The sequence below is a fragment of the Marmota flaviventris genome, chromosome 3 (assembly GCF_047511675.1).
Source record: "Marmota flaviventris isolate mMarFla1 chromosome 3, mMarFla1.hap1, whole genome shotgun sequence".
Lineage (NCBI taxonomy): Eukaryota > Metazoa > Chordata > Mammalia > Rodentia > Sciuridae > Marmota > Marmota flaviventris.
Window position 1 is genome coordinate 66,808,928 of NC_092500.1, and position 26,145 is coordinate 66,835,072.

Consider the following 26,145-nt stretch of genomic DNA (forward strand, 5'->3'; position numbering starts at 1 on the left):
CCCTCAACCCTTCCAATCCTGTGCCTGAGTCTGTTTCCTGATTCCAGAGGGTCTCACTTCCTCCAACACACCAAATGCTTTGAGGGCTCCATCACTGTCTCTTCCTTTTAGAGGAGAGTAATATCAGTGAGAACAAAACAGCTCTTTTTCTGTGCATGAGTACATATAATTTTCATTCATCCTTCCAGTAAGACTATCAGGTGGGTACTATTATTATCCCCATCCTACAGATGAGAAAATTGGAGTGGAGAGATCATTGCTTCCCAAGCAGCACAGCCAGGATAGAATCCCACACTTACCCTTTCTGCTGTGCTGCCTACAACACTGGATTCTAGAGCAGGACAAGTCGGGAGGGGCACTAGATTTGGCTGGCCTTCATCTGAGCCTCACTCCCTGTCGTTGAAACTCTGTAAACAGACTATCCCAGGCCCTGGGGCTCAGGCTCTGAAGTACAAATCAGCTGTTCTCTCTGCCTTCTCTAACTCATTCTCTGCCCCCTGGGACTCCAGCCTTGGCTTTCTCAAGGTCCCAGGTTCCCCTTCGTGGGTTCTGGCCTTATTGTCTGATTGCTCCCACTGAGCCATGGTGTCTGCAGCACAGCTGAGAAGGAAGACTTGAGGCTAGAGCTGGGGTGGAGGTGGGCCGTCCTGTCTGTCTGTCCGTCCGTCAGCCAGCTTCTAATTGCAATAATAGCAGCTCCAGTGGAGGAGGAGTTCGAACTCTGCGCCAAACCCTGAGTGCTTCACCTGCATTCTCTCTTCGGGCTTCCCAGCACCTCCTGTTTTACGAAGAAGGGAACTGGGACTTAGCCATCAAGTAGCTCATCCAAGATACAGTGGTAGTGGCACATGAATGCCGAGTTGGACTCCAGAGCCACACCATAGTCCTGGTCTCGGGTCCCTCTGCCCTTCCTTCTGACGTCTTGTCATGAGGGTTGAGGAGTAGGGATCAGAGAGAAAAGGAGACTGGACTCTTGCCCTCAGGGAGCTTCTAGTCTGGCCAGGAGACAGGACTTACCAAGGACACACGTAGACAAGGGTACTATTATCATTGTTGAGGTGACTGGCTAATGACTCAAGTGAGAGCAAAAGAGAGCAGATGCCGGAATATTTCTCAACTGGGGCAGGATGGGTGCTGCTGTCCCACATGGGCAGGGTGTTCAGCAGGTCTGGCACCTGGCACCAACTACCAGCAGAACCCCACCAATTGCTGTGATAATAGCTGCACATTATTCAACATCCACTAAAGAATAGAAAAGGGTCAAGATGGAGGGATCTTGTTCACCAAATTCAATATGGCATATCTTGACCCCTGCATTGCCTGTTTTTTAGTTTTGCATTGCATTCAGAAATACTTAAAGAGCTCCTATCAGGTGCAAGGCCCTGGGTTAAACGGTGGGAGTGCAAAATGAATAAGTTGCAGGCTGGCCCCCGGATGCTCCATCTGCTTGGGGAGTCTGATGAGCTGGCCCTTGAGGTATGGGGGTACAGGCTTCAGCTGAGGTACACCCATGAGGCACAGAGGAAACCCCTCTGGAGGAGGAAGCCTCAGGTGTCCTTGCCAGTACTTTACAGCAGGAACAGTGTGATGAGCACGTTTCCAGCGTGCAGAGCAGGTTGTGAGGAAGAGGGTGGAGTAGAGGGCCAAGTGAGGTGAGAGCAGGGCTGGAGAGGTGGGCGGGGAGGACCATATCCTTATTGCCAGGCCTTTGGGAATTTTATAGAGAGGAGTCACATGATCGGGTCTGTCGGTAGCTTGAAAGGTGGAAGCCAAGGCGGGAGGCAGGAGGACCAGACGGACTGCCATATAGATCAGGCCAGGGAGAGAAGAGAAAGAGGTGGCCCAACCTCAAAGGGTGGTGGTGGGGATGGAGGGAAGAGCGCAGATTTGAGAGCTGCCAGAGTAGGAGGATAAACAGATCAAGGTGATTAATTGGGAGTGGCAGAGTGAGAGTCAAGGATGATGCCGGAGGCCTCTGGGTAGATGGCTTGGCGGGTACATGGTGTCCTCTGTAGCAGGGATACAGGAGAAGGAACAGAGAGGATGGAAAGATCAGCTCTACCCTGTTGAGTCTGACACATTTCTGAAAAACTACGTCTGCCTAATTGGTAGCTGGATGTTTCAGTCTGGAGTTGAGAAAGAAAATGTAGTTATGAAATATGGGGGTGCAAGTCCTGTAGGTTAGGAAGCCCACCTAGGGAGAGTATGAAGGGAGCAGAGTCTGTGTTGAAGGAATCAAACACATTCAGAGACTCCCTGAAGGAGACTGAGAAGGAGTGGCCAGTGAGGGAGGAGGGAACCCAAAAGTGTGTCATTGTAGAACCAGAGAAACAATAGGAGTGATCAGACTTAAGAGGTTAGGTAAGGACAGACAAGTGTCTTGGACTCAACAAGGTCACCCTGATGTAGCACAGCCATCTCTCATTAAGTAGGGTTGAGATGGGGCTTGCTGAGTTGGGGACACGAGAAGAGAATGAGTAGAAACCCCTTTTTTTAGAAGCTGGGCTATGAGGCAGTTGGAATGGCTGTAACTAGAGCTGGGAAGACAGGAGATAAAGACGGAGAATACCTGAGAAGGTTTGTGTGGAAGGAGAGGTGCCAGCAGGAAGGTTAAAGTGAGGGAGACCAGGCCTTTGAGGGGGTGGGCCCCAGAGGCCAAGCCAGGGGAGATTGGCCTGGGATGGGAGGAGACACAGGAGGACCCGTAGCGTGAGGTTGGCAGGTGGCAGGCAGGAAGCCAAGGGAGCCCCACCTTATTATCTTAGATCTTCTGGAACACAACAGGTAGACTATGCTGGAGAGTGAGGTGGTCTGGGAGGTTTGGGAAGGAGGAGGAAGTATGGAATTGCTGCTGTGGAGAGTGGGTGAGAGAACTGAGGAAAGGATGGAGAAGGGACGGCAATGCCATGCTGAAGCCTCATGGGACCCCGAGACCGTGCACTGGTGGTGGCACTAACCCCCTTCTTGGGTCCTCATCTCCCCACTCCTGGACTGGCCTTTGCCTTTGCTGTTCCCCGCCAAAACTTTGATGCTCAGGCCCTGCCTCTGGCCACCTGATCCAGACATTCATTCCATAGGTGCCACTTCCTGCTTATGCCAGGCACTGGCAGCACACAAGGGCCCTGCCATGCTGAGCTCGCAGCCTGGTAGGGCAGACCAACAATAAAGTAACTGACAAGATCGTTACAGGCCATGATGGGCTGAAAGAAGCAGTGTGGGGTGGTGGTTGTAAGCGATCTCCCTGGAGCCAGAGTCTGGGCTCCAATCCTGCTTCTGCAAGAGGGTATGTGTGACAGTCAAGTCACCTGACCTCACTGTGCCTCAGCTGTAAAGTGAAGAACACATCTCAAAAGAAAAGATGCAAGGATCACATCAGTTAATATTTGTAAAGCCGGTTAAAAACTCTGCCTACCACATCAAAAATACTGCACATGAACTTTTAAAGTAACAAGGTGATATCTGGGTGGTTCCTTTAGGTTGGCGGGTCAGGAGCAGCTGTCCATGGCACCCAAGTTTCAAAATTATTAGAAGCAGGTTTGTCCTATCCTCCTTCCTCTCCTCTGGGATTAGACCTAGAACCTGCCCATTGCCAGATTCTAGGATGACTGTGGCCTTCTCTTTGCTCCCTGCCCCCACCCCAACATCCTGCCTCACATTTTGTGGGCAGGGGTAGCCAAGTGAATGAGCTAGGAGACTAGGAAGAGCTTCAAGAGGGACTGGCTGACTTAGCCATCCGTCTGTCTCTTACAGTGCTGTGTTCTTTGCTACCTACCTGACCCTGGCTTGCTGTTCTGGACCCAGGTATGTTAATGGCTTGAGGATCAACTTGTTGAAATATGAGCAGAACTTTGATAGTCTGGACCCAGCCCTGCCCACCATCAGTGTACTGTGCACCCCTGAGAGGGTCCCAACTCTCTCTGGGCCTCTGTCAAGTAGCCTGCCCCTCTCTCCTTCACTTGGCACCTCTAATGTGTGGGGAAATTTGATAGCCAAGTGGCATATGAAGGGGTGGCTGAAGGAAGAGGTTTCAAGGAGTGGGGGGGAGGGTAGCAGAGACCCCGTCCCCAACCTATGGCTTGCTTTACAGGAGGCACTTTCCCTGGAACCTGATTCTGCTGACCATCTTTGTAAGTACTTGGGGTGAACTGGGGTCAGATGCTGAGTGAGGATGGAGGAAAGAAAGCATGGGCTTTGAGGGCCAGGGAGTTTGGGTTGGGGACATCCAATGTGAGGACCCTGGGGACATGAGTGTTTTCACCCCATCTCTTTCACCAGAACATTCTACCTTATCTTTCCAAGTGGGCCTAGCCTTCTCCTCTATGTCCACTCTCGCCTTATTGTGCTTTTGTCCTTAAGAGGTTCCTAAGGGGTGTCCTAGAGCTATGGATAATGAAGAAGAGAGGGCTCTTACTGGGGGAAGACAGGCTGCCTAAGAGAGAAAGGGACAGCTGGCCTGGGAGACACTGTATAGCTGGATTAGTCCTGTGTAGTTGTCGAGGGGCATATGCACAGGGTAGAGGCCTGAGCTGGACCTTGAAGGTGCTTGGGCCCCCCAAATCTGAGTACTCTAACATTTCTTCTCCTGCCTCTCTTTTCAGACCCTGTCCATGGCCTACCTCACTGGGATGTTGTCCAGGTAAAGGAGTCAGATGGTAGGAGAGGAGGGCCAGGCCTGAAGCCAGGGACTGGCCACACTTGAGGGGAGCTGTCCTCAAAACACATCCTTCCTGGAAGTACTCAGGTGGGGGAGGGAGCTCAGGCCTGGATCCCTCTTCTCAGGCACCCCCTGGCCAGTGGCTCCAGGACCTGACCAGTTTGGTGGGGCAGAGGTGGGGGACCGTGGGGAACAAGGAGGCTTCTCTCAAGCTGTGATATAAAAGACCTCAGACTCATGTTCCTGAATTTACCTGTAAACTACCTCCAGGAATCTACAGAAACCCCTCTCATTCCTACTATCTCCTATTTAAGATATTTCTAACATGATGAGTCTAAGCACAAGGGCCTAGGGGAGAGGCTGGAAAGCTGAGAGAGGGAGGGTCCTGGGAAAGGGAACAGGATTGGGGCCAGAGGTCATAAGATCAGGTCCTGGTAGAAGAGGGTGGCCTTCCGGGAGGGCTGGGGGAGAGTAGAGCCCTCTCTGGAGCTGACCCAGGTCCTCGGTCCTCAGTTACTACAACACCACATCTGTGCTGCTGTGCCTGGGCATCACGGCGCTGGTCTGCCTCTCAGTCACCATCTTCAGTTTCCAGACCAAGGTCAGCAGGCAGGGGAAGGCACATGGGGCAGGGCTCCAAGCGGAGCCAGGCTGGGAGAGGTAAAGGGGTGAGTTGGGGCTGGGGAGACCTGGGGGAAGGAGGGCAATGCTGGTTTCTAGGGGTGAGTTCAAGACCTCAGACTTCACCCTCTGGTCAGCGCACAGCCTGAGCAGCGCTCCATGCTGCCCAGCGACGGTGCTGATAGCCCTCCTCTTTGCAGTTTGACTTCACCTCCTGTCAGGGTGTTCTCTTCGTGCTGCTCATGACCCTCTTCTTCAGTGGACTCATCCTAGCCATCCTTCTACCCTTCCAATATGTGAGTCTCCGGGCAGCAGCCCTTGGGGAAGGCAGGGAGGGACCTATGCTGGGGTGCTTTTCCCTCCTAGGATCCCTCCTAAGATTCCCTTCTGTGTCCCAGAGCCAAAGCCCCACAGCCTGCCATCCTGTCCAGCCCCTGCTGGCACCTGCCCGGGGCATGTTGGCAATGTAAGCGAGCAAACAAGGAGGCTTTTCTTGACAGGCCTGGGCACCTGCCCAGCCCCATGACCTGCATCCGGCTTCACCTTTTCCATCCTCCACTGTAGGGTGGAGGGGAGGGTGAGGGGAGAGTGTGGAACAGGGGAGGACTCACTGGGGCTCCTTGGGACCCACCAGGCCGTCTGGGAGATCAACCAAGCCAAAGAGGCAGAATTTTCCTGGCCCAGCCAGTGATAGATAGGGCAGGGGTCCCAGAACAGACCTCACCCCATATAGCATCCACTGGCTAGAGGTCAATTTTTAGCTCTTGTAGGGATTTCCAGTCTGCCCTGGGCATTGCCAACTAGACCCCACAGATTGGAGGCATCAGAGAGGAGGCCTTGAATTTTGAATCCTAGAAACCCAAGAGAGGAGGCAGTTTGGGTGCTGATGGGGACTCATTGCTCAGACCCCAGCCACATTTGGTACCACGTGGAAGTGGACAAAGACTTGAACTCAGGGTTCCTGGTCCCGCATTGCCCCTTGTCTGCCAGGGCTGGTGGGGTATTATTCCTCACTGCCCACTTCCCGACCTCCATCCTGCCCAGCCCCAGCCTCGGGCATTTGGCTCCCATTCCCCAACCTCAAGATCCATTCTGGCATTTCCTTGGCTCTTCTCAGGATCCTGTTGACAAAGGGAGGAGCCGGAGCTGGCCTGGGGGCCTTCTATGTATCTAGGATGGAGAGGGAGGTGACAGGAAGGGGCCCCAGAACTTCAAAGAACCTTTTATTGACCCAGGTCTGGCTGATGGGATGCCTTTGTTTCCAGGAATCTTCTGGAAATTTCCCCCAATAGGCCCCACAGAGAGCAGAGGCTAGTGTGGCACCTCCTGTGTGAATGATTTCCACACACAGACGGGTGTCCCTGAGACCTGGGAGAGAAGAGGCTGGGACGGGGTGCTGTTCTGGCCTCTGCAGGCAATGTTATGCACAGCTGGCAGTCTCCAAAGTCCCCACACACGCTGAGTTCAAGTCTCTGTCCCCTTCCACCTGAGTCCCTTGCCCCCAAAGCAGAGCCAGGGAGCTCCCTGACAGAGGGACATACAAACTCCATATTGGACAGAAATGACAGGAAGGAGCAGCCTCAAGCCAGACCTAGGCTAGGAGGATGACAGGGCCCCAGCAGGATGACTTGTCCTTGTCCAGCCTGAGCCTGAGGCTGTGTGTTGAGGGAAGAAGTACCAGGTTGATTGGGAGCTCCCTGCCAGCTCTTCCATGTTTATCTTAGGGTCCCCACCCCCACCCATCAGAGCACTCAGAGAATCAAGGCCCCCCCTCAGTCCTGGGGCTTCTTAGGGAGCACCAGGGAAGGCTACCCTACATCCTCCATTCTCTGGACTTAGCCCTCCTCCTGGCCCCTCTGCCTGCTGCTGCTCTGGCCATCCCTGAGCCATACTTCCTCTTCTCCACAGGTGCCCTGGCTGCATGCTGTCTATGCAGTGCTAGGAGCAGGCGTGTTTACGTTGGTGAGTTGGGCCCCGCTCCCTGGGGGCCACCTTCTCCACTTCATGATCATCTCCCCTGGCCCCTCTGCCACCCCTGACTTTCTCCCAGTCCTCTTCCCAGAACTCTTTTGGAATGCCTGTGGGTGGGACTAGCTCAGTGCTGCATGCCGGGAATTCTATCTGGTGTCCAAGACAGACCAGCTGACAGGGGAGGGAGGCTGGAAGATGATAACCCAAGGATGGAAGCCGTAGAGAAAGGCAGATCTGGGAGAAGTTGCTCCTCCCTCTGGAGAGTGCCAGCATTGCTTGTGGAGGTGGGAGTGTGGACTAAGTTAGTGTTGTTCCCCTAGGGATAATCTGGGAGCTAGAAAGATTCCAAGTATCCTGTGAAAGGGACACTATCCGAATGCGCTTATTCTTTACAGTTCTCACCAAACTGGGAGTGTTGAGGATGATGATGGTGGCTATGGTAATAATAATAGCTAGTGTTTATTGAGCACTTGCTTCCCCACAGCAAGCTTTCCATGTGTGCTAAATTCTTATCATAAGTCTATAATTTTACTGTTTGTTATTAAGATAAGGAAACCGAAGCCCAGAGATGTCAAAGAACATGCCCAAGGTTGTACAGCATCCTAGGACGTGGTAGGGCCAATCTGGGAACCTAGACTGTCTGGCTCCAGAGTTCTGCTCAGGGTCAAAACTAGGTGGGAAGTACCTGGAAGCAGATGCCCAGGAAACAAAAGATGACCTGGGACAGACACCTGCCCAGAGCAGCGCAATGCAGACCTTTTGCATAGGTGGGCTTCAAGCTGAATGAATGTGATAGTGCCCCAGGATCCAAATGGGCAAGCTCATGTGGGTGACATCTTCTTGGGAAGGCATCCAAGATAAACATCCACTGCCAATGAAAGTGGTGACCAGACTCCCCTCTCCCTCACTGGCATATTCAGTTCAACACAAAGGCCAGAGTTTCCAGCTTAGTCACAGGCTCTCGGGGCTCATGGGTGACAGGATCTCCACCACAGCTAGAGGAAGCACTGCCTTTCACATCTGAAGCCCTGGATGTTAAGGGGCTGGCACAGTCTCACTGCCAGTAAGGGACATATCTGGAACCGGATGTCCTGCATATACCCTAAAGGACACCTACCTATGGGACCCTCAAAGAGGGCAAGCTTCTTTTGACTTGGGGTTGAGGAGAGAATGAGTCCTTTCCATCAATCCTCAACCCCTTCTCTCTCAACACAGGAAGAAGGATGTGGGTCAGAACTGTGAGCAGATGTTAGAGAGGTTAGATGAAGATGAATCCAGGAATTGGGGTGTGGAGGTTCATGTATTCATCCTTTCTGCAGGTCTTTATTGAGCATCTACCATGTGTGGGGTGCTGGGCTGCAAGCCTGGACACTGGTCAACAGGAAGAGCACGGTGTGTGGCGCATAGTAGCACTAGATGAATATTGTAGAATAAACCAGTGACCTCCAGCCTTTAAATTTGATGGCTGGAAGAACTTGGAACTCCAAGCCCTCCTCTTCAGATGAGCAAACTAAATTTCAGTAATTAGTCCAAGGTTTTCTGGCAAGATAATGGTAAATCAATTAAGTGTGCCCTTGGTTAAGATTAGGCTGCCAGTTTTTCCCAGTCTACCTGGAATGTTCCTGGGCTCAGCACTCAAAGTCCCACTTCTTGAGAGAACCACCAAATCCTGAGCAAACTGGGATACCTGGTCATCCTAAAGACACTGCTTCTCCTGACTCTTGGGCCAGTGTCCTGCACTCCAGGTCATACCTTCTAAAGAAAAGAATGGGGTGGGGAATTGGGCTGGAAGGAAAGGAGGAGGACTGCATTTGGGAGAGCAAGCCTGAGCAGTAGTGTGTGGGGCTTCAGAGGATAGCATTTGCCGGGGACAGAAGAAAGGTCAAGCCAGGGAAAGTGGGGTTGGTGGAATTGGAGGGAGCGTGGGTGTCCATGGAGGGTCAGGGCATTGCTTGGCTTGAGGAGGTTCAGTCACAGTGAGTTCGGAGCTAGGCAGGAAAGCCTCCCTGCACACTCAGGTAGGACTGGGTGAATGGTAAGCCCTTAAATCTTCTTAATAATCCCTTGCATTATTAGAATAATAAAAATAATCCCAGTAATCTGTTCTACTCCTTACGTTCTGCAAGACATTTTCACACCTATTAACTCATTGGATTGCCACCACGGTCCAGGGAGGGAGGAATCACTGATGTTATTGTAAGAATTGCCTTCCACATCAGAAGCCCTGTGGGTTATGGGGTTAGCACAGTCCCATGGCTGGTAAGGGACAAATCTGGGAGCAGGACCCAGATGTCCTGTGCCCAGCCTGGTACCATTTCCAGCACTCTGTAGTCATTCTCAAAGAGGACAGCTTCTATTGGCTTGGAGCTGGGGAGGAACTAGGAAGGGCTCTCCAGCTATTTTTCTTCTCTCTCATTGATACCGTCAGTATTGCCCTCTCTGCAGAATTGTTCCCATCAGCATGATGGGCTATAATTTCTCCCATCTGAAGAAAAAACTCACATAACACTCTTGGCTCACATCTCCCTAAAGATCCTGCCCCATTTTGCTCCCTGTATATATCAAAACTCTTTAGAAGGAAATCTACACTCACTACTCTGAATCCTCTCCTCCTTCTCTCCCTCCTGTCCTTTTAATTCATGCCCTTAACCCTGTGTGTGTGTGTGTGTGTGTGTGTGTGTGTGTACACGCCAGACTAGGGATTGAATCCAGGACCTTATGCATGCTAAGTACGTGCTCTTCCACTGAGCTACGCTCTCAGCACTTAACCCTCTTTAAAATGTTCTCATTCAGCAGGGCGCAGTGAGAGCCACTACAATCCCAGTGGCTCAGGAGGCTGAGGCAGGAGGATTGTGAGTTCAAAGCCAGCCTCAGTAACTTAGTGAGGTCCTAAAGCAACTCAGCGAGACTCTGTCTCTAAATAAAATTATAAAAAGGGGCTAGGGAATGACTCAGTGGTTAAACACCCCTCGATTCAATCCCCAGTACAAAAAAAAAATGCTTTCATTCATATCACCAATGGCTTTCATGTTGCCAAATTCAGCTTTCAAGTTTCAGTGTTCCTATTGCCTGTCACTTAACACCATTTGATGCAGTCATTCATTCCCTCCCCTGGAAACATCATCTTTCCTTGGGAGTGTCCAGGCCAGGACCCTGCCCTGTTCCTTTTTTTCCTCCACCCCACCCTGGTTCTCTGACTCTTCTCTCTTGCCTCCCTCTCTAGGAGTCTTAGGTTGCCCCAGTGCTTTAAATACCATCTTTTATGCTGATGACAGTATATTTACATCTCCAGCCTGGATCTTTCTCTTGAATTCCAGATTAGAAAATCCAATTGCCTAGTTAGTGTCTCCATTTGAAATCTGACGGACATCTCTAACTTAGCATGTGCAAAACTGACCTACTGCTCTTTCCCTGGGTGCCTCCTTCTCCCACAGCCTTCCCCTTCTTCATGTTGCTCAGGACAGATGCCCTGGTGACAGCCTCAAGTGTTCACCTTTCCTTATACCTTGCATGGGCCCAGCCCCAAATCCCCTGGCTCTACTTTCTTTCCAAAATCTGACCATTTCTGTCCACCTTCATGGTTCTCCCTGATGCTGGTCACCATCATCTGCTTCTGAGCTTGTTGCAATGGCCTCCTGTAGGCTGCCCTGCTGGGCCCAGAGGCTGTGCACCAACACAGCAGTGAGCTAGACCAAGTCAGTCCTCTCCTTGACATCACGAAGTTCTTCCTACAGGCCATCTCTGACCTCCCCCAGCCCACACTGCTACTGCCACCTTGCTGGCTGCCTGAGTATGACAGGCTCACCACGCCCAGGGTCCCCACACCTGTGGCTTCCCTGTCCCCTTGTATCTTCTCAACATTTTTCCCCTTCCTTCAAGGGTTAGCTTCTTTTACAACGCAGTGTGCCTGAGCACTTCCGCGTTGCTCCCTCCCACCCCCAAATTTAATTCTCTGCTTAGCACATATCTTCTTCAGATACACTATATTATTTTCTGTCGTTCATTGTTTTTGGTTTTTGTTTTTCTCTTCTAGCACAAATTAGTTCCTTGAGAGCAGGGGTTTTGTCTGGTTTGTTTATTGCTGTAGTCCCAGCACCTAGCACAGTGCCTGACACACAGTAGGCACCCATAGATGTTTCTGGGCTGAATGGATGCCTGAGAGGTGTGGCCAGGGTAGGGCTGGGTCCATGAGGTGCTAAGATGGCACGAGTTGCACAGTTGAATTAGGCATGGCCTCAGCACTCGCTGGTGAATCATGGGGGAGGAGAAGGAACTGCGGTGTCCAATTACCCGTTAATGTCTTATTAGATTAATACACCAGAGGAGCTTTGTTAGGATCATCCTGCAGGTTGCATAAACCTGGTGGAGAGCACATGGGTGGATGCATCTGGTCAAAAGAGGGAAGACAGGGTCCCTGGGTCCCAGGGTGCAGGCGAAAGCTGAGGAGAGGAGCCTCCAGGCTCATTCTACTCTCTTCTTCTTAGTTTCAAGTAGACAGGATCCTCAGAGTTCACTCCACAGAGCTAACTAAAATCCCCAAGCCTTTGCATTAACCTCAACTCAGAAGCACACACTGTGTGCTTGAAGCCTTGTGCTGATCCTGCTTCCAGCATCACTGTATCCTGTGGGATCTGTGGTCTTCTGGCTCCAACCCAGTTCCTGGTCTCCACCTGCCTTTACTGTCATCCCCAAACTTAGCCTTCAGCACCATGGAGGGTTTTCTTAGCCCTGCAGCTAGATGAGAATTGCAGAAAGTGCTCAGTGTATCCTTGCCCTGTTTGCTGCCTCATCAAGGATATGCAAGAAAAGGATGAAGAGAAGTGTCAGAGGAGGCTGCAGATATCCAGTGGGATATCCCGCTTCCCACCAGCCTGCGCTTTAAAGGGGCTGGGAGAATCCAGTGATTTTTCTCTCCTAGAAACCTCAGTCTTTGCCCTGAGACATTCTGCCATTTTTGAGGGCAGGGTCAATCAGCTGAATTGTGTTGCAATTCAGGGGGTGGAGAGTCGAGGCTTCTTAGGGCTCTGGTTCAGCCTTGAGGAACAGGCCTCTCCTAGGCTTCACCCACATCCATCCTTGGTACATGGTCAGGAAACCTTGAATTTTCAGCAACTCCCACCCGGTCCCACTACTGGATGCCAGTACTCAAATGCCAAAAGTGGGTGAGTCAGCAGAAAGGCACCGGCCTTAGAGTGACTGCATTCTCCTCTCACCTCCTGGTGCCCTCTTCTTGAATGCTGCTTTTCTTTCTTTCTTTCTTTTTTTTTTTTTTTTTGTAGAAACTCATGGCTGGTCTGGGATAATGGGACAGTATTGAGGGGCCTGAGCAGGAATTGAGAGGAATGGGATCAAGGGCCTGATCAGCTGATTTCTAGCAACAGCAGGCTAATCTTCCAGGTCACATGACTCTGAAGGTTACTCCATCTTAGAGTTGTACCTTTTGCGGGGTGGGGTGGGGGGAAGCTAAGACCACTGAGCTATCTAAATCAGGAAGCCAAGTCTGAGAGACCTAGGGAAGAAGCTAGGCATAGGTATTTAGAAATCAAGTGATGGGCCCATTTGGATAGAACTCTCCCTCCCGACCAACCTAGTCAGTTTGAGAACTATGGGAGCCACTGAGAGTTGATTAAAAAAAACATCCCAGTCACCATGCTTCAGGGAAGATTAGGGAGAAACCAAGTGAATCAGTCAGAGGCTGGGAAACCAGAGACCAGATAGGAAACCACTACAGTGTCCCAGAGTCAGGGTAGCAGGGAGTATATGTATGGTCACAAGAAGATGCTTCGACGTCTGATAGAAGGCCAAAGCCAGTGTTAGGAAGATGCTTTGTAGAGGCGGTAGGCCTCTAACACTGTGTGCAGACTCCTCACCCTGAGGTTAAAGCACAGCCATCTCTCCTCGGCCCAGAGAGAAAAGGTACACACACTACACACACACACACACACACACACACACACAGTGTTAACAGCCACACTGGATGAAAGCCCAACTTTCCTGACTATCAGCCCAACATCTCTCTGTCCATTTCAAAGATGTGAAAATGGAGGCCTAGAGAGATTCTCTAGACCAGAGAATCCTTCTCAATCCCTGTTACCTATAATGTGAGGCTGTTGGCAGTTATTTTCATCCAGTCCCAATAGAGAATCTGTGTTCCCCACCCATGACCTGCTTAGGCCTGGCCCACAGCTTCTGGAAGATTTAAGAAAAACACTCCCATCTCCCCCGCCCTGGCCCTACCCCTACCAGTGAGCTGTGATGTGCACCTGACCTCCTATGCAATTGGAACAACACTGCAGAAGTAATGCACAAGTCCAAGGCCACAGGATAATCTTAGGCGTATCTCTTTCACTCGGAATTTAGAGGCTCCTTTGCCTCCAGGGTTTACAGAAGCCTAAAACATCAGTGAGAGCCACCCACCCTCATCACAGAAAGGAAATAGCACTGTGGCCTTACTGAGGCCTCACCTACATCACAGGGAGGTTGAGTGGATTCCTCAGGGGTGGGGGCTGGACTGACCTGGGTGCTGTATCCCCCTCCCAGGCCTCACCTCAGTCTCACCTTCTGATGGTTAATCCTCAGAACCAACGCCCTGCTCAAGCCTGGATGGTCAGGACAGCCTGCTAGGGAGGAGGAAGTGAAAGAACTCCCTTCATCTCCAAGGAAACAGGCTTGAGGGAGGGATGAGGCCCTGCGGGCAACAGGCAGATAGCATCCAGGATGCAATCCTCCAGGGCAGAGCCAGAAGCAGTGCCATAGGTGGTGCCAGGGGGCTTGTGGAGTGGGGGGAAGCCCTGCAGCTGGCCAAGGCACCCCCACCAAACTGCGTTCAAGGCCTCGCTCATCCTTACCACTGTGTGACCTTGAACAAGTGACCTTGAACAAGTTTACTTGTTTTGTCTGTGCTTCAGTTTCATCATCTGTGAATGGGGATGATAATAGTATCCATTCCCTAGGAGGTTGTGATTTTTATGAGAACTGATATATATGAAGCCCATGGGAAGTGCATGGCATACCATCAGTGATCAATGACTCTTACTTGTTCGGGGCAATGCCTAAAGTCAGAGCCAAGATTTGAACCCAGTTCTGCATCTCTCTCCAGCCTGTGTTCTTAACTATATCGTACCCATACCCCTTATGTGGCCACATAGACTCTTTCATACACATTTGTACACTATTCCATTTTCATCCTGGGCCAGGCTTTTGAGATCAAGTGCCTGCCAGACCTTGCCACTTCGGTGGTCTGCCTGAGGGTGCAAATGCTGTGTCAGGTCAACCAAGGAGAGAGAAGTACCTTCTATTGGCATCAAACAAAAAATGGAACCCAGGGCCTGGGGTTGTGATTCAGTAGTAGAGAGTGGTTTGCTTAGTATGTGAGGCACTGGGTTTGAGTCTCAGCACTACATAAAAATAAATAAACAAAAAGGTTCATTGACAACTAAAAAAATATTTTTTTTAAAAAAAATGGAACCCAGTCTCCCACTCAGTAACCTCTCCTCACTCCCCTGCTTCCTCACACTGTCCTAAAACCCAGACTGGGGCACCAGGATTTAAGGATGGTAGTGTCTTCTCTTAAGATTACCCAGCTGGGCACTGTGGTGCATGTCTGTAATCCCAGTGACTTGGAAGGCTGATACAGAAGGACCATAAGTTCTAGGCCAGCCTGGGCAACTTAGAGGGACCCCATTTCAAAACACAAAGGGGAGGGGAGAGTGAGGCTCCATGGTACAGCCCTTGCCAAGTATGTTCAAAGTCATTGGTTCAATCCCCAGTACTGGAAACAGAAAACAATCCTCAAGACCCAAGCCAACCCTCTAGTTGAAAACATGGGGGCAGGGGGGCCCAGTATTCTGCATTGTCCATGAAGCCTGTGTTCTGGCCATGAACTCAGTTTGCTTCTCTTCCCAACTCTTCATTTTTTTCTACATGCACACACACACACACACACACACACACACACACACACCATGCTTGCTTCTCTTGGGCTTCAGGGTCAGAAGACAGCTATTCTCTTGGCTGCATGAAGTGAGCTAGTCACTTACACTCTGTGCTTGAGTCTCCTCAGCCAATGCCAAAAAATGTCATGAAACACCTGGCACAGAGGTTTGTGATGAGCATTGAACAATGGAGTTCATAAGCTCCTCCTTTTATTATTTTGTTGGGGGGGCGGTGGTTACCAAGGATTGAACTCAGGGGCACTCGACCACTGAGCCACATCCCCAGCTCTATTTTGTATTCTATTTAGAGACAGGGTCTCACTGAGTTGTTTAGTGCCTCACCATTGCCAAGGCTGGCTTTGAACTCGTGCTCCTCCCTCAGGCTCCCAAGCTGCTGGGATCATAGGCTTGTGCCCCTGTACCTGGCTCCTCCTTTTATTTTTAATTTCCAGTTTCATAATTATAAATACATCTTTTAAGATATTTTTAAATCTTAAATATGGATAAAAGAAATACCATTTTGATAGCATCTATCATTCCTTTCCCCAGTGGTAACCACTGTGGGCAGTTGTCTCTCCTTCCAAACCTTTCTATGTAGATCATTTCTATATAGGTTCTTGTGATGTGCATAGTTTTGTGAAATCATATAATATAGATTTTTAAAAATGGGAAAAAAATCAACTTGCATTTTTCTCATAGTAGTATATATCAGAGTTGTTTCCACCTCAGTACTCATGCCAGTTTATTTAACTGTCCCCTGTTGATAGTTTGGGTTGTTGCCAGTGAATCACTGTTAGAACAAACACTGAGAAAGTGGCCTGGGGTGCGCCGCTCTGTGCACCATGCTGGCATTTCCGTAGGATGGATGCGGTCCACATGTTCCCTTTTTTGCTGACTCAACACACTGCAACCCCAGATCTTTGTATTCAGTGCCTGTCTCTTGGTGGCTCTGAGCTGGCCTTTTTATAGAGTGGTGCTCCTGGAATACCTCAGCCTCACCTCTGAGGCTGTATTCCAGGTCAGGCCAGGTGTGTGACCAGGGGGCTCTGAGCAGGTGCAGCCCTGGACGGTGGGGGAACCAGGGAAGTCTACCTTGGCCCTTCTGCTCCCTGTGTGGTCCTCTCTGTGTCTCCCTGCAGGCTTGCTCTTCCCCCAGCCCCACCAGAATAGAAAGTGAGTGATGTGGTTCCAGTGCTAGATAAGTGACTTGCCAACAGCAAGTCACTTGTCTTTCTGAGACTCCTTGCCTTATATATAAGATAGTGTCAATGCCTACCTTCTAGGGAAAATTGAGGGAGTAAGATATGATAGAGTATTAGCTCAGATGAGGACTATTCCTATTAATAGCATCCTAGCGCCACTTGCCCCCTATGCCTCTTGCCTCATATCATGTAGTCCTTCTAAAAGTCTCATGTACAGTAGGGTCCTAACTCAGGCACCTGCTCTCCTTCTAGGTGTTAGCAGTCAACTCAGTTGTTAGTTCTCAACTAAAATTTTAGCTGCCAGCTAAGATGTTAACCAAAACCAAGATACCTGCTCTCAACTAAGACACTAGTTAACAGTGCTTCCCATCACCCAGGAAGATACCAGCTTCCAGTTCTACTTTTCCCTCTAATGAATGCATACTCATAACAAAATCTCTGATCATGTCTTTTCCCCCATTAAACTGTCAGTTCTATCAGGGCAACTTCACCAGAACAAAATAGGTGCTCAGTAAATATTGTTGAGGATAAATGGGTGACAAGCCTTCAGTTGACTCACACGGATGAGATTGTGGTGATGGGTGGTACCAGCAGAGGGTTGAAATTTGGGGCAGGCCATAGCAGATAGCACCAAGTAGATAAGCATCCATGGCCTCTGGCCAATGGCAGGGGCAGAAATGCTTCCATTCTTCTCTCCAAGAGAAAAGCCAGTTGGCTGCCCGAGACCTCCTTGGGTGGGTGCTCCTCGGAGGAGCCAGCCCCAGGCCTGATCAGGTCCAAGCCTTCTAGGTTGAGAGATTCAATTTCATTAGCTCACCCAGGGGTGACCAGGCTCTGGGAAGTCAACCAAGCAATCTCCTGATTGATAAGGCAGATCAACAATTTATTAACTTATGCTGGCAACTGTGACTGCTAAACAGCCTGTAGCATTTGAGTTGGTCCCTCTGCTTGTTTGTTCTCTACAGAAGGAAAATTTACTTGGGAACTCAAATCAAATTCCACAGAGTGGAATAAGATAAAATGAAGCTAAAGAGTAATCATAGTTGATAGCACTCTATACTGTAATATACAATGTCCCCTTGTCTCGTTACTGTCCCATTTTGTGGATGAGGACACTGAGGTCATATGAAGGTCATATGAAGGCATTTCCACTGCAATTCCATAATTGTGGGTGCTCTTCCCTCAATGCTGCGGGGCTCAGGAACCTGATGTACCCATGCAGGCTCCCCTCCATCCTGGCTGTGGTTCCCCATTTTCCTTCTGTTAATGCCACACATCTTCCCCTAAGAACATTTCTGCCTCCCTGATGAGATGCAGGAGCCACCTGGGCTCATCAGTGGTGTCTACCTGTCCTCAAGAGGGCACCTCTCCTTATGCAGATAATAACAATAAAACCCAGGTCATAGCTATGATTCATTGAGTGCTGTGTGCAGGTGCCTTACATGCTCATCTTCCTCTCACAACAACCTCATGAGGCAAGTTACTCTCATCTCCCTTTCACAGCTGGGGAATCAAGCTCAGAGAGATTGGGTACATTGCCCGGGTCCCCCAGCTAATGAGTAGCAGGCTGACATTGGAGACTGAGCTCACAATTACCCTTACCACCTCACCTTCAAGTGTGTGACTCTGGTCTCACATGCTAGAGTGCTCCCTGGCACCTGTGCACTGGGGACATCAGCACAGCTTCTCCCAGGATTCCATAGGGCTGTATCTAAAGCAACTCCAAGAAATCAGTCCTGGGAAGTCAAGGAACCTGGCTAGGGTGAAGGAAAGTGCCTCCAGAGCAAAGTTCAAGCTTCAAGGGCAGGCTCCAGCCCCTTTGTCCTCTTTCCCTTCCCATATTGCTCCTGACACATGGAGTTCCTCACAGGGTGTCTCAGGTCCTCAAGGCTCCTCTGGGTCTTCTCAGTCTAGCAAACTTCTATTCATCCTTCAAACCCTAGGTAAAATGTCACCACATCTTCCTCCTCCCCAATCAGGAGCTCTGATTATAGCATATACCAGATTTTCTTGTAGTTATCTGTATCCCGCTCTAACCTGTGAGCTTCTCAAAGGCAGGCATAGCTTTGTGTCCCTTATTGTCTCTTCAGCTCTCCACAAGTCTCTGGCATGCAACTGTTGCTCCGTGAATAGTTTTTGTATAATGAATGACTTTCAGAGGGCTGTAGGAACACCAGTCTTCCATACACAAGTGATGGAAGAGCTGGGCACAGCCCAGTTAACAAGAATGTGAATGGATTTAAAGAATTCCAATCCCACGTGGACCAGTGCTTCTTATCCTTGGGACAATGCTGGAATTTTTTGGCCTTTCTTCCCAGAAAGATGCACTGTGCTTACCAAATTCCATATCCTGTTACTGGGGAGTCCTACTGTGTAGGCTTGGACCCCAAGGATAGGTATGGAGAAGGAGAGGGAGTTGCTGGGACCAGTGGCAAGGCCTGATAGGGGCAGCAGTGATAGAGAGGCACTGTCCCTTAGGAATCTGTTCAGTGTCCATTAGGCCACAAAGGTGCTCCATGGGAGAGCATGTTTCCTGGGAGGAAATGCATTAACCCTGGGTGCTACCAGTGCGCAGCAGAGAAGAATGGTTAAGCCTATGGGCTCTGGAGCCTGCCTGTCTGGGTTCAAATCCTGGGCTTGCCACTTCCCAGATGGGTAAACTTGGACAAATTAACATCTCTGGCCTCAGTTTCCTCTAGGATGCTAAGTCCTACTGGAAGGGGATGTTAGTAGAAATAAATGGGCTATTGTGTGTAAATAACTTAAGAATGCTCAGTCTCTGCTTTTATTGCCAGAAGCATGAAGATCGGGCTCAGCTAGAAGGACCCCTCCTTCCCTAACTCCCTGCCACACCTACATAGGTCTTGTAACCCTTTTTAGTTACACTCATGGCACAGGCCCTTACTTCCTACTGGACACAGAGCTCTTCAAGGTCAAGGATACTGTCTGTCTTGCTCTCTGCTGTACTCCTGTGTCTGGAACATAGTTGTTGCTTGGTAAATAGGTATTGAATAGAATTAGGGGTGGAAGGTGTTGGAAAAGTGAGAGATTCTGTTCTGTCACAGGAGAGTCACTGCACATCCAAACAGCAGTTGAGGGTGAAAAAAATCAGGGTGGCCTGAGTGTGGTAGCTGGGATGTCTTAGTGTCACATTGACTGGACCTCTGACCTCTCTCTCTCTCTCCTCCCTTCCCCAGTTCCTGGCATTTGACACCCAGTTGCTGATGGGTAACCGACGCCACTCGCTGAGCCCAGAAGAGTATATTTTTGGAGCCCTCAACATTTACCTAGATATTATCTATATCTTCACCTTCTTCCTGCAGCTTTTTGGCACCAACCGGGAATGAAAAGCTCTCTCCACTCCCACCTTCCTCCAGAGAATGCCCCTTCCCTGTCCTTTGACCCTCTCTGTGCTCCTGCAAAACCAGACATAAAACCTTGCTGCAGCCAGCCTGTGGCCAGCTGCTCCCTCCCTCAGCCAGCCCTCACCTGACCCTCTGCAGCTTGTACATATGCCATCCTTTGGGGCCTGAGGAACTAAGACCACATCATCCCCCGTGCTACCCTCCCCACTCCCCCGTTACATCTTCCAAACTGGAACAGTCAAGGATGAAGGCCTCTTTGGGTTTGAGAACCCAAGGGACAAGTCGGAGGAGCCCAGCAAAATCTCAGAGGTAGGAAGGAGACCCTAAGAAGCCTGACTGAGACTTGTATCCCTACCAGGATTCCTCCTAGGGCTGTCACAACCAGGTGACTCTGAGGGATACTGTTCTGTGTCCATCAACCTGCTGTTCTCTCTCTTACAGGTCAAACATTGACACCTTATAAGCAAATGGGTGGGGAGCACCAAGGGAGATGAAAGGAAGGTGTCTCAGGCTGCCCATCTCTCAACTCCAGGACCAGTGGCTTGTTCTGAGAATGGGCCCCAGGGCTGAGGGCAATGGAAAAGGGTTAGAAAGCTCAAGGCCTCTGATATTTGCCTTGGTTTGTCCTCTTGGGAGTCCTGTGGAGCAAGAGATAGGGGTAGGAGGACCTACTCCTGAGGGCCTGTCCTGGATTCCCAGGGAGGTAGGGACAGAAAAGTCAACTGGGGAGACCGAACTGTGCAGCATGGGCAATCTATCTAGACCTGGGTCCACTTGGGAGGTGTTAGGGTTATAATTCTAAGACCCACATCTTCTCACTGTCTTCTCTCCCTGTTTGCCCGGGACTGCTCCCACAGGCCTGAGAAGAGTGAGGTATGCTGGGGCCTTTCTGACTGGAGGTTCTGGAGAGCAGGCAGTTCTAGTTAATGGGTCAGCTCCATGTGGAGGGATCCTGCTTTGCCCCCAGCCCTAACCTGAGGCGATGCCCAAGTCCCTTCTGCACCTCTTATTTCCTACCCTATCTGCTGCCACATTCTGGCTTATCCCCAGCCAGGCCACCTGAGGCCTTAGAAGTTGGCAGGTCCATATCCCTTCCCCCAGCTTCTCTGGCCACTCACTTAGCCCAGAGTCCCTGAACTCCTACCCCTCCCTATCTCCACATCTCTCCAAATTGGAAGCTGTCCAGCTGATGCTAACAGCCAGGACCAATAGCTCGAGCTGGTCCATGTGATGAGGCCAAAGTTCCTTATCAGCCTCCAGGTGGCTGGGATCTCAGGCAGGGTGTGCGTCAGCCACCCGGCCCCTGGCTGGGTGCCTGCTAGGGAGAGCAACAAGGGGCCACACCTGGGGCAGTGTGCAGCCGACATGTGCCCAGGGCCAACTCAGAGCTAGTGGAAAGTTACTGGGTGGAGGTAAAGAGACTCTGAGTAGATATCAGGACCCTCCCTTGGCCTCTCTGTCTCCTGGGCTCTCTCCTCTTCTTCCTATTCTGGAGACCCCGCTAGCACCTGGAAGAGGTGACTAGGTGTGTTGTCTATCCATTCCCAACCCCACCCCTCTCTGCCCTTCCTACTTCTAGCTTTCAAGAAATATAATAGAAGCATTTGAAGTTTTATTCCATCTTGGGTATTTGAGGAAAGAATGAACCAAGAACCAGCAGGTAGTGTGTGTGTGAGGTAAAGGCAATCAGGGCAGGGGAAGGGGGTGCCCACTGTGTGCTGGTCTAAATTAAACCGTTGCAGCAGTCCTACGAAGGCAGTCCTCTGCATGTCCCTACTGCAGAGGGAGGGCAAAGCCAAGATGATCAGAAAGGCTTGATAATGAGTCTAAGGTCACACAACTAGCAGTGGTGAATCTGAGATTCAAATCCATGGCTGCCTCGCTCAAAAGGCATCAGTCTTTCCTTCCAGCTTGAGTGGGGAGGGGCTGGAATGAGACTGCATGAGAGCCCAGAAAGGTGGATGATCAAGCCCCAAGATCTCTGGGGATAGTGCCACCCATTTCAATTCCCACTCCCCCCACCAGATAGGAAAATTCAGTTTTCCTATTTGCAAGATGGAAGTCTGCGGCCAGTGTGGAGCAGGGAGAAGCACCAGAACACTGATTTCCCTGATCTCCACACCCGGTTGACACCCCTCTTCCAAGGCCTCTTGGGTTCCTCTCCTAATCTCTGGCCTTGGTACTAGAAGGGTTTAACCCCCTCTTCCTAGTCATTAACCTGCCACTCCCACACTGGCCAGCTTCCCAGAATTCACTTGTCCATGTCCTTCTCTTCCTGGGATAATTTATGCAGAAACTGGGGATTAAGAAGTTTTTCCAAGGTTGAGCTCCAAAAGATTGGGGGAAGGGTAAGCCCTCAGTCATTAATAATGTGTGTGACTCAAGCACAAATCAATGATGGCTCCTCTGAGGAGGTGGGGAGGCCCAGCAGAAGATGCTGCAGTCTTCTACCCTGGGTCCTAAGGAGAGTCCAGGGCATTGCAGAGCTGACAGCAAGGCCAGAACTGAAGCCTGTGTGTGCCACTCCCATCTGGGCAGTGAGGAGTCCCAGGAACACCTGGATGGGTCCTGAAAGGAGGACAGGCGGGGAACAGGAATGCCAGATTATGAGAAAATGAAGCTGGGCAGTTGCCATAAGCTATAGAGGAGGAGGGACCCTGATGCTCTTCATATTTTTGGCCTGGGTGAGGCTGGACCTGGGAAAGGGTAGGTTTCATTTTATAAAGCTAGAGGAAGCCAGGAATCTAACCATCTGTGATGTGAAGTCAGAAGTATCCTGATGAGGGGTGACAGACAAAGAGATCCTTTCCTGGAGGCTGCAGATCCAGAGCCAGGGAGGCACAGGGAAGTCCCTAAACCAATTGCTGGGTACATGCTTGGCTCCTTCTGTATAATTTCGGGAGGCCCAAGAGTCTTGATTTTTCAATTTCCTACACTTCATCCTGGGGGATACAGGATCAGACAGACCCCTCATTCAGAATGTTGTGCATCTCCTTCCCCAGCTTACCTGGGGACAAAGTGGCCTGTCTGCCAGGGATAGGATGAGATTTTACACAAGCACTTTGCTGCCCCCCAGTGGCTTCGAGAGGAGAGGTGGGAAAGAATTAGGGCGGCTATGGCTAGTGGTGAGGCACAGGACCTGCCTGCTGGCCTTCCCAGTTCTCAGTCCTCCCAGACCCCTCTCTTCTCAGTAACCACCAGCTGTTCCCTTTTGACCAATGACTGTCACATCTCTCAGTCACTGTTTACCCGTCTACTGAAAACCACCCCTATGCTGCTCCCAAGGCTCAGCACCAGGGATACCGGCTTGTCTGCCACAGCCCCAGACACAATTGCTGCCCTTCCAGCCTCAGTTCCTCCAAGGTCCCTGGCCTGTGCCCGCCCCCTTCCCTGGCCTCACTTTTCCGGGGTCTGTGATTGACTGGAGATAAGAATAAAAGCAGTTATGACATTTGAACTGTTTCCTTTGATTATCTTTTGCTTGCGTCCTCAGATGGCTCCTGGAGCATGTGTAAGGCTTAACTCAGAGCAATGGGAAAGCTCTCACACAGTGTGTTTCTCCATGCAGCTACATTTGAATTAAGCCCCCACCTTTATTTACCTGTATAAAAAGGTGACCGGTCTTCTTCTCAATAAACCCTTTCTGGAGAACTTAGGTTCCCAGAGCTGGAAGGACTTCCTGAGAGGCTTCTCTGCACCAAGGCTCACCCCAAGTATGGAAACCTAATGTTTCGTGGGCAGTTCTGTTAGATTCTTATTTTCAGTGAAAATCTGTTTCCCTAAAAGGAAAGTCTGTGGTGCTCTTGGATAGATCCCCCATAGCAGCAGCTTTAAAACTATAAAACCTGAGCTCTTTGGAGCTCTCTTGGTCACCTAGAATCTGTAGTGTTTTAAAACACAGTCTCAGCAAGTAACTCCACCCCCACGCCCCCCACCCCCCAGCAAACCGGGGATTGAACCCAGGGCATTTTACTACTGAGCTACACCACCAGACCTTTTGTTTTGTTTTGTTTTCAAGATGGAATCTCATTAAGTTGCGAAGGGTGTCTTCGAACTTGTGATAATTCTGCCTCAGCCTCCTGAGAAGCTCAAAGCAATTTTGAGTTCAGGAAGGAAGGAATCTACTCCAACCCTTTTCTTTCTGTAGGAGGAAACTACAGAGCAGAAGCTGCAGTGACTTGTTCAAGGTTATGCACAAATTACTGACTGGGAGTAGGATTAGAAGACACATGAGTTAATGATTTCATCACCAGATTCCCATGGGGAACTTGGGGCTGGGGGCAGTATGTGGGAGGAGACACCATTATACTGGAACAGCAAGGGATATTATCCTTTGTCTCTGACAAGATTTTGGTATAAATTCAGCTACAACAAGGAAAGAAGCAGGAATAAGAGTGAAGGGACTGAAGAGAGAATACATGTTTTTCTTTTTTCTTTTCTTTCTTTCTTTCAGGGATTGAACCCAGAGGTACTTAACCACTAAGCCACATCCCCAACCCTTTTTAATACTTTATATAGAGATAGGGTCTCACTGAGTTGCTAAGTGCCTTGCAAATCTGCTGAGGCTGGCTTTGAACTCGAGATCCTCCTGACTCAGCCTAATCTCAAATTGCTGGGATTACAGGTATGCGCCACCACCCAGCAGAGAGTAAATAACTTTTATTTAGCACCCAGTGTATACAAAGGACTTCCATAGATAGCAAGAGATAGGAGAGGATGCCAACCACATCACAGGACAGAAAACACAAGAACTTGAAACCACATAGCCTAGTATTCCAAGTGAACACTCTTCACTGTAGCCCCAGAGAGCAGTCAGTGCAGAAATGTTGAGATGGGGGAGAGGGAGGCCTCTGAATCAGGGCCTACTCTGAAAGGTGGAAATTGGGAGAGGGTGGAAGGGAAAGGAAGTTGCAGTGTAAATTGTGTGAAGGTGACACTGGGCTCCAGAGCCTTCTCCAACTTCTTGAGTCCCTTGGCCTCCCCTATCTCCTACCCAGTCTATTAGTTTCTGGGGTCTGCCATAACAAATCACAGACTTGGTGGATTAAAACAACATAAATAGTTTATTCTACCACAGTTATGGAGGCTAAATGCCTGAAATCAAATTTTCAACAGAACTGGTTCCTTCTGGAGGCTCTGATGGAGAGTCTATGAGGTCTCCTAATCTCAGGCAGCTCTTGGCAATTCTTGGTATTCCTTGGCTGTGGCACTCTTTGGGCTTGGCTTCCACATACATGAGGCCTTTCTCCCTGAGTCTCTGTCTCAAATCTCTTCTTTTTCTTAAAAGGAAAACTGGCTATGGATTTAAGCCCTGTGATAAATCCAGGCTGATGATTTATCTCAAGATCCTTATTTTATCTATTTTCCCAGTACTGGGTATTGAACCTGGGACCTCATGCACACTAGGCAAACACTCTACCACTAGGATATATCCCCCGCCCTTTTAATAAATTTTATTTTGAGCCAGGTATGGTGGCATAATCCTGTAATTCCCCGCTACTGGTGAGGCTGAGGGAGGCGCATCACGCCCCTGGGTTCAATCCCCAGTACCACGAAATAAATAAATTTTATTTTGAGGCACCATCTCATCAAGTTACTCAGACTGGCCCAAACTTGTGATCCTCCTAAGTGACTGAAATCACAGGTATGCACTGTGGTGACAAGCTCCAAGATTCTTATTTCCAAAAAGGTTATATTCATAGGTAGAGGGGCTTAGAACTTTGGCATATCTCATCGCTTCTCGCCCTTTGGGCTAAGATCAAGTGTAGAACTTTGGCATATCTCTTTGTGGAGCTACTATACAGCCCACTTCTCCATTCATTCCATTTAAGCAGCTACTACCCAAGAGTGGCCTCCATGCACCCTTCTCCCTACCATTGGGATTGTATTCACTCTTCATTCCCATTTCCTGACCCTCACTGAAGCTGGAGAAATTCCAGAGCTGAGCAACTCAATCCAGCTCACATATACCATCTGTCTTTACTCAAGTCTGGTTACTCCCAGCAAACCTGCTTTCTCTCTCATGGGTAGTGCCCCCTCTCCCCACCATACACACACCACAGATGGCTAAAATACTTTCTTCTCAGCCTACAACCCCAACTCCTCTCCAGGGTCTCTCTTTTTTTTGGGAAAATCCTGTCAAAAACAATGAGACTGGGGCTGGGGTTGCGGCAGAGGTAGAGCGCTTGCTTAGCACGTGCAAGGCGCTGAGTTTGATCCTCAGCACCACATAAAAATTAATAAAATAAAAGTATTGTGTCCAAGTACAACTAAAAAAAATATTTTTAAAATGAGCCTCTCACTGTCCTTCATTACCTTAAATCCTCTTTGTTAGCTTATTTTTTCTTTTTTACACTATCATAAGATACAGACATTGTAAAAAACAACAAAACAAAAAC

At 49.8% G+C, this 26,145-nt stretch overlaps 1 protein-coding gene across 1 annotated transcript in view; it reads left to right on the forward strand.

Annotated features, from left to right (window-relative positions):
- The window catches only part of Faim2 (Fas apoptotic inhibitory molecule 2), a 31,947-nt gene extending 8,743 nt beyond the window's left edge, over positions 1-23,204 (forward strand). Inside the window, exons 6-12 of the mRNA XM_027950011.2 lie at positions 3,751-3,801; positions 4,088-4,127; positions 4,599-4,636; positions 5,168-5,255; positions 5,476-5,571; positions 7,184-7,237; positions 19,580-23,204. Coding sequence (XP_027805812.1) covers positions 3,751-3,801; positions 4,088-4,127; positions 4,599-4,636; positions 5,168-5,255; positions 5,476-5,571; positions 7,184-7,237; positions 19,580-19,729 — 517 coding nt within the window. The 3' untranslated portion in view covers positions 19,730-23,204. The remainder of the gene's footprint in view (positions 1-3,750; positions 3,802-4,087; positions 4,128-4,598; positions 4,637-5,167; positions 5,256-5,475; positions 5,572-7,183; positions 7,238-19,579) is intronic.
- The last annotated feature ends 2,941 nt before the right edge of the window (positions 23,205-26,145 follow it).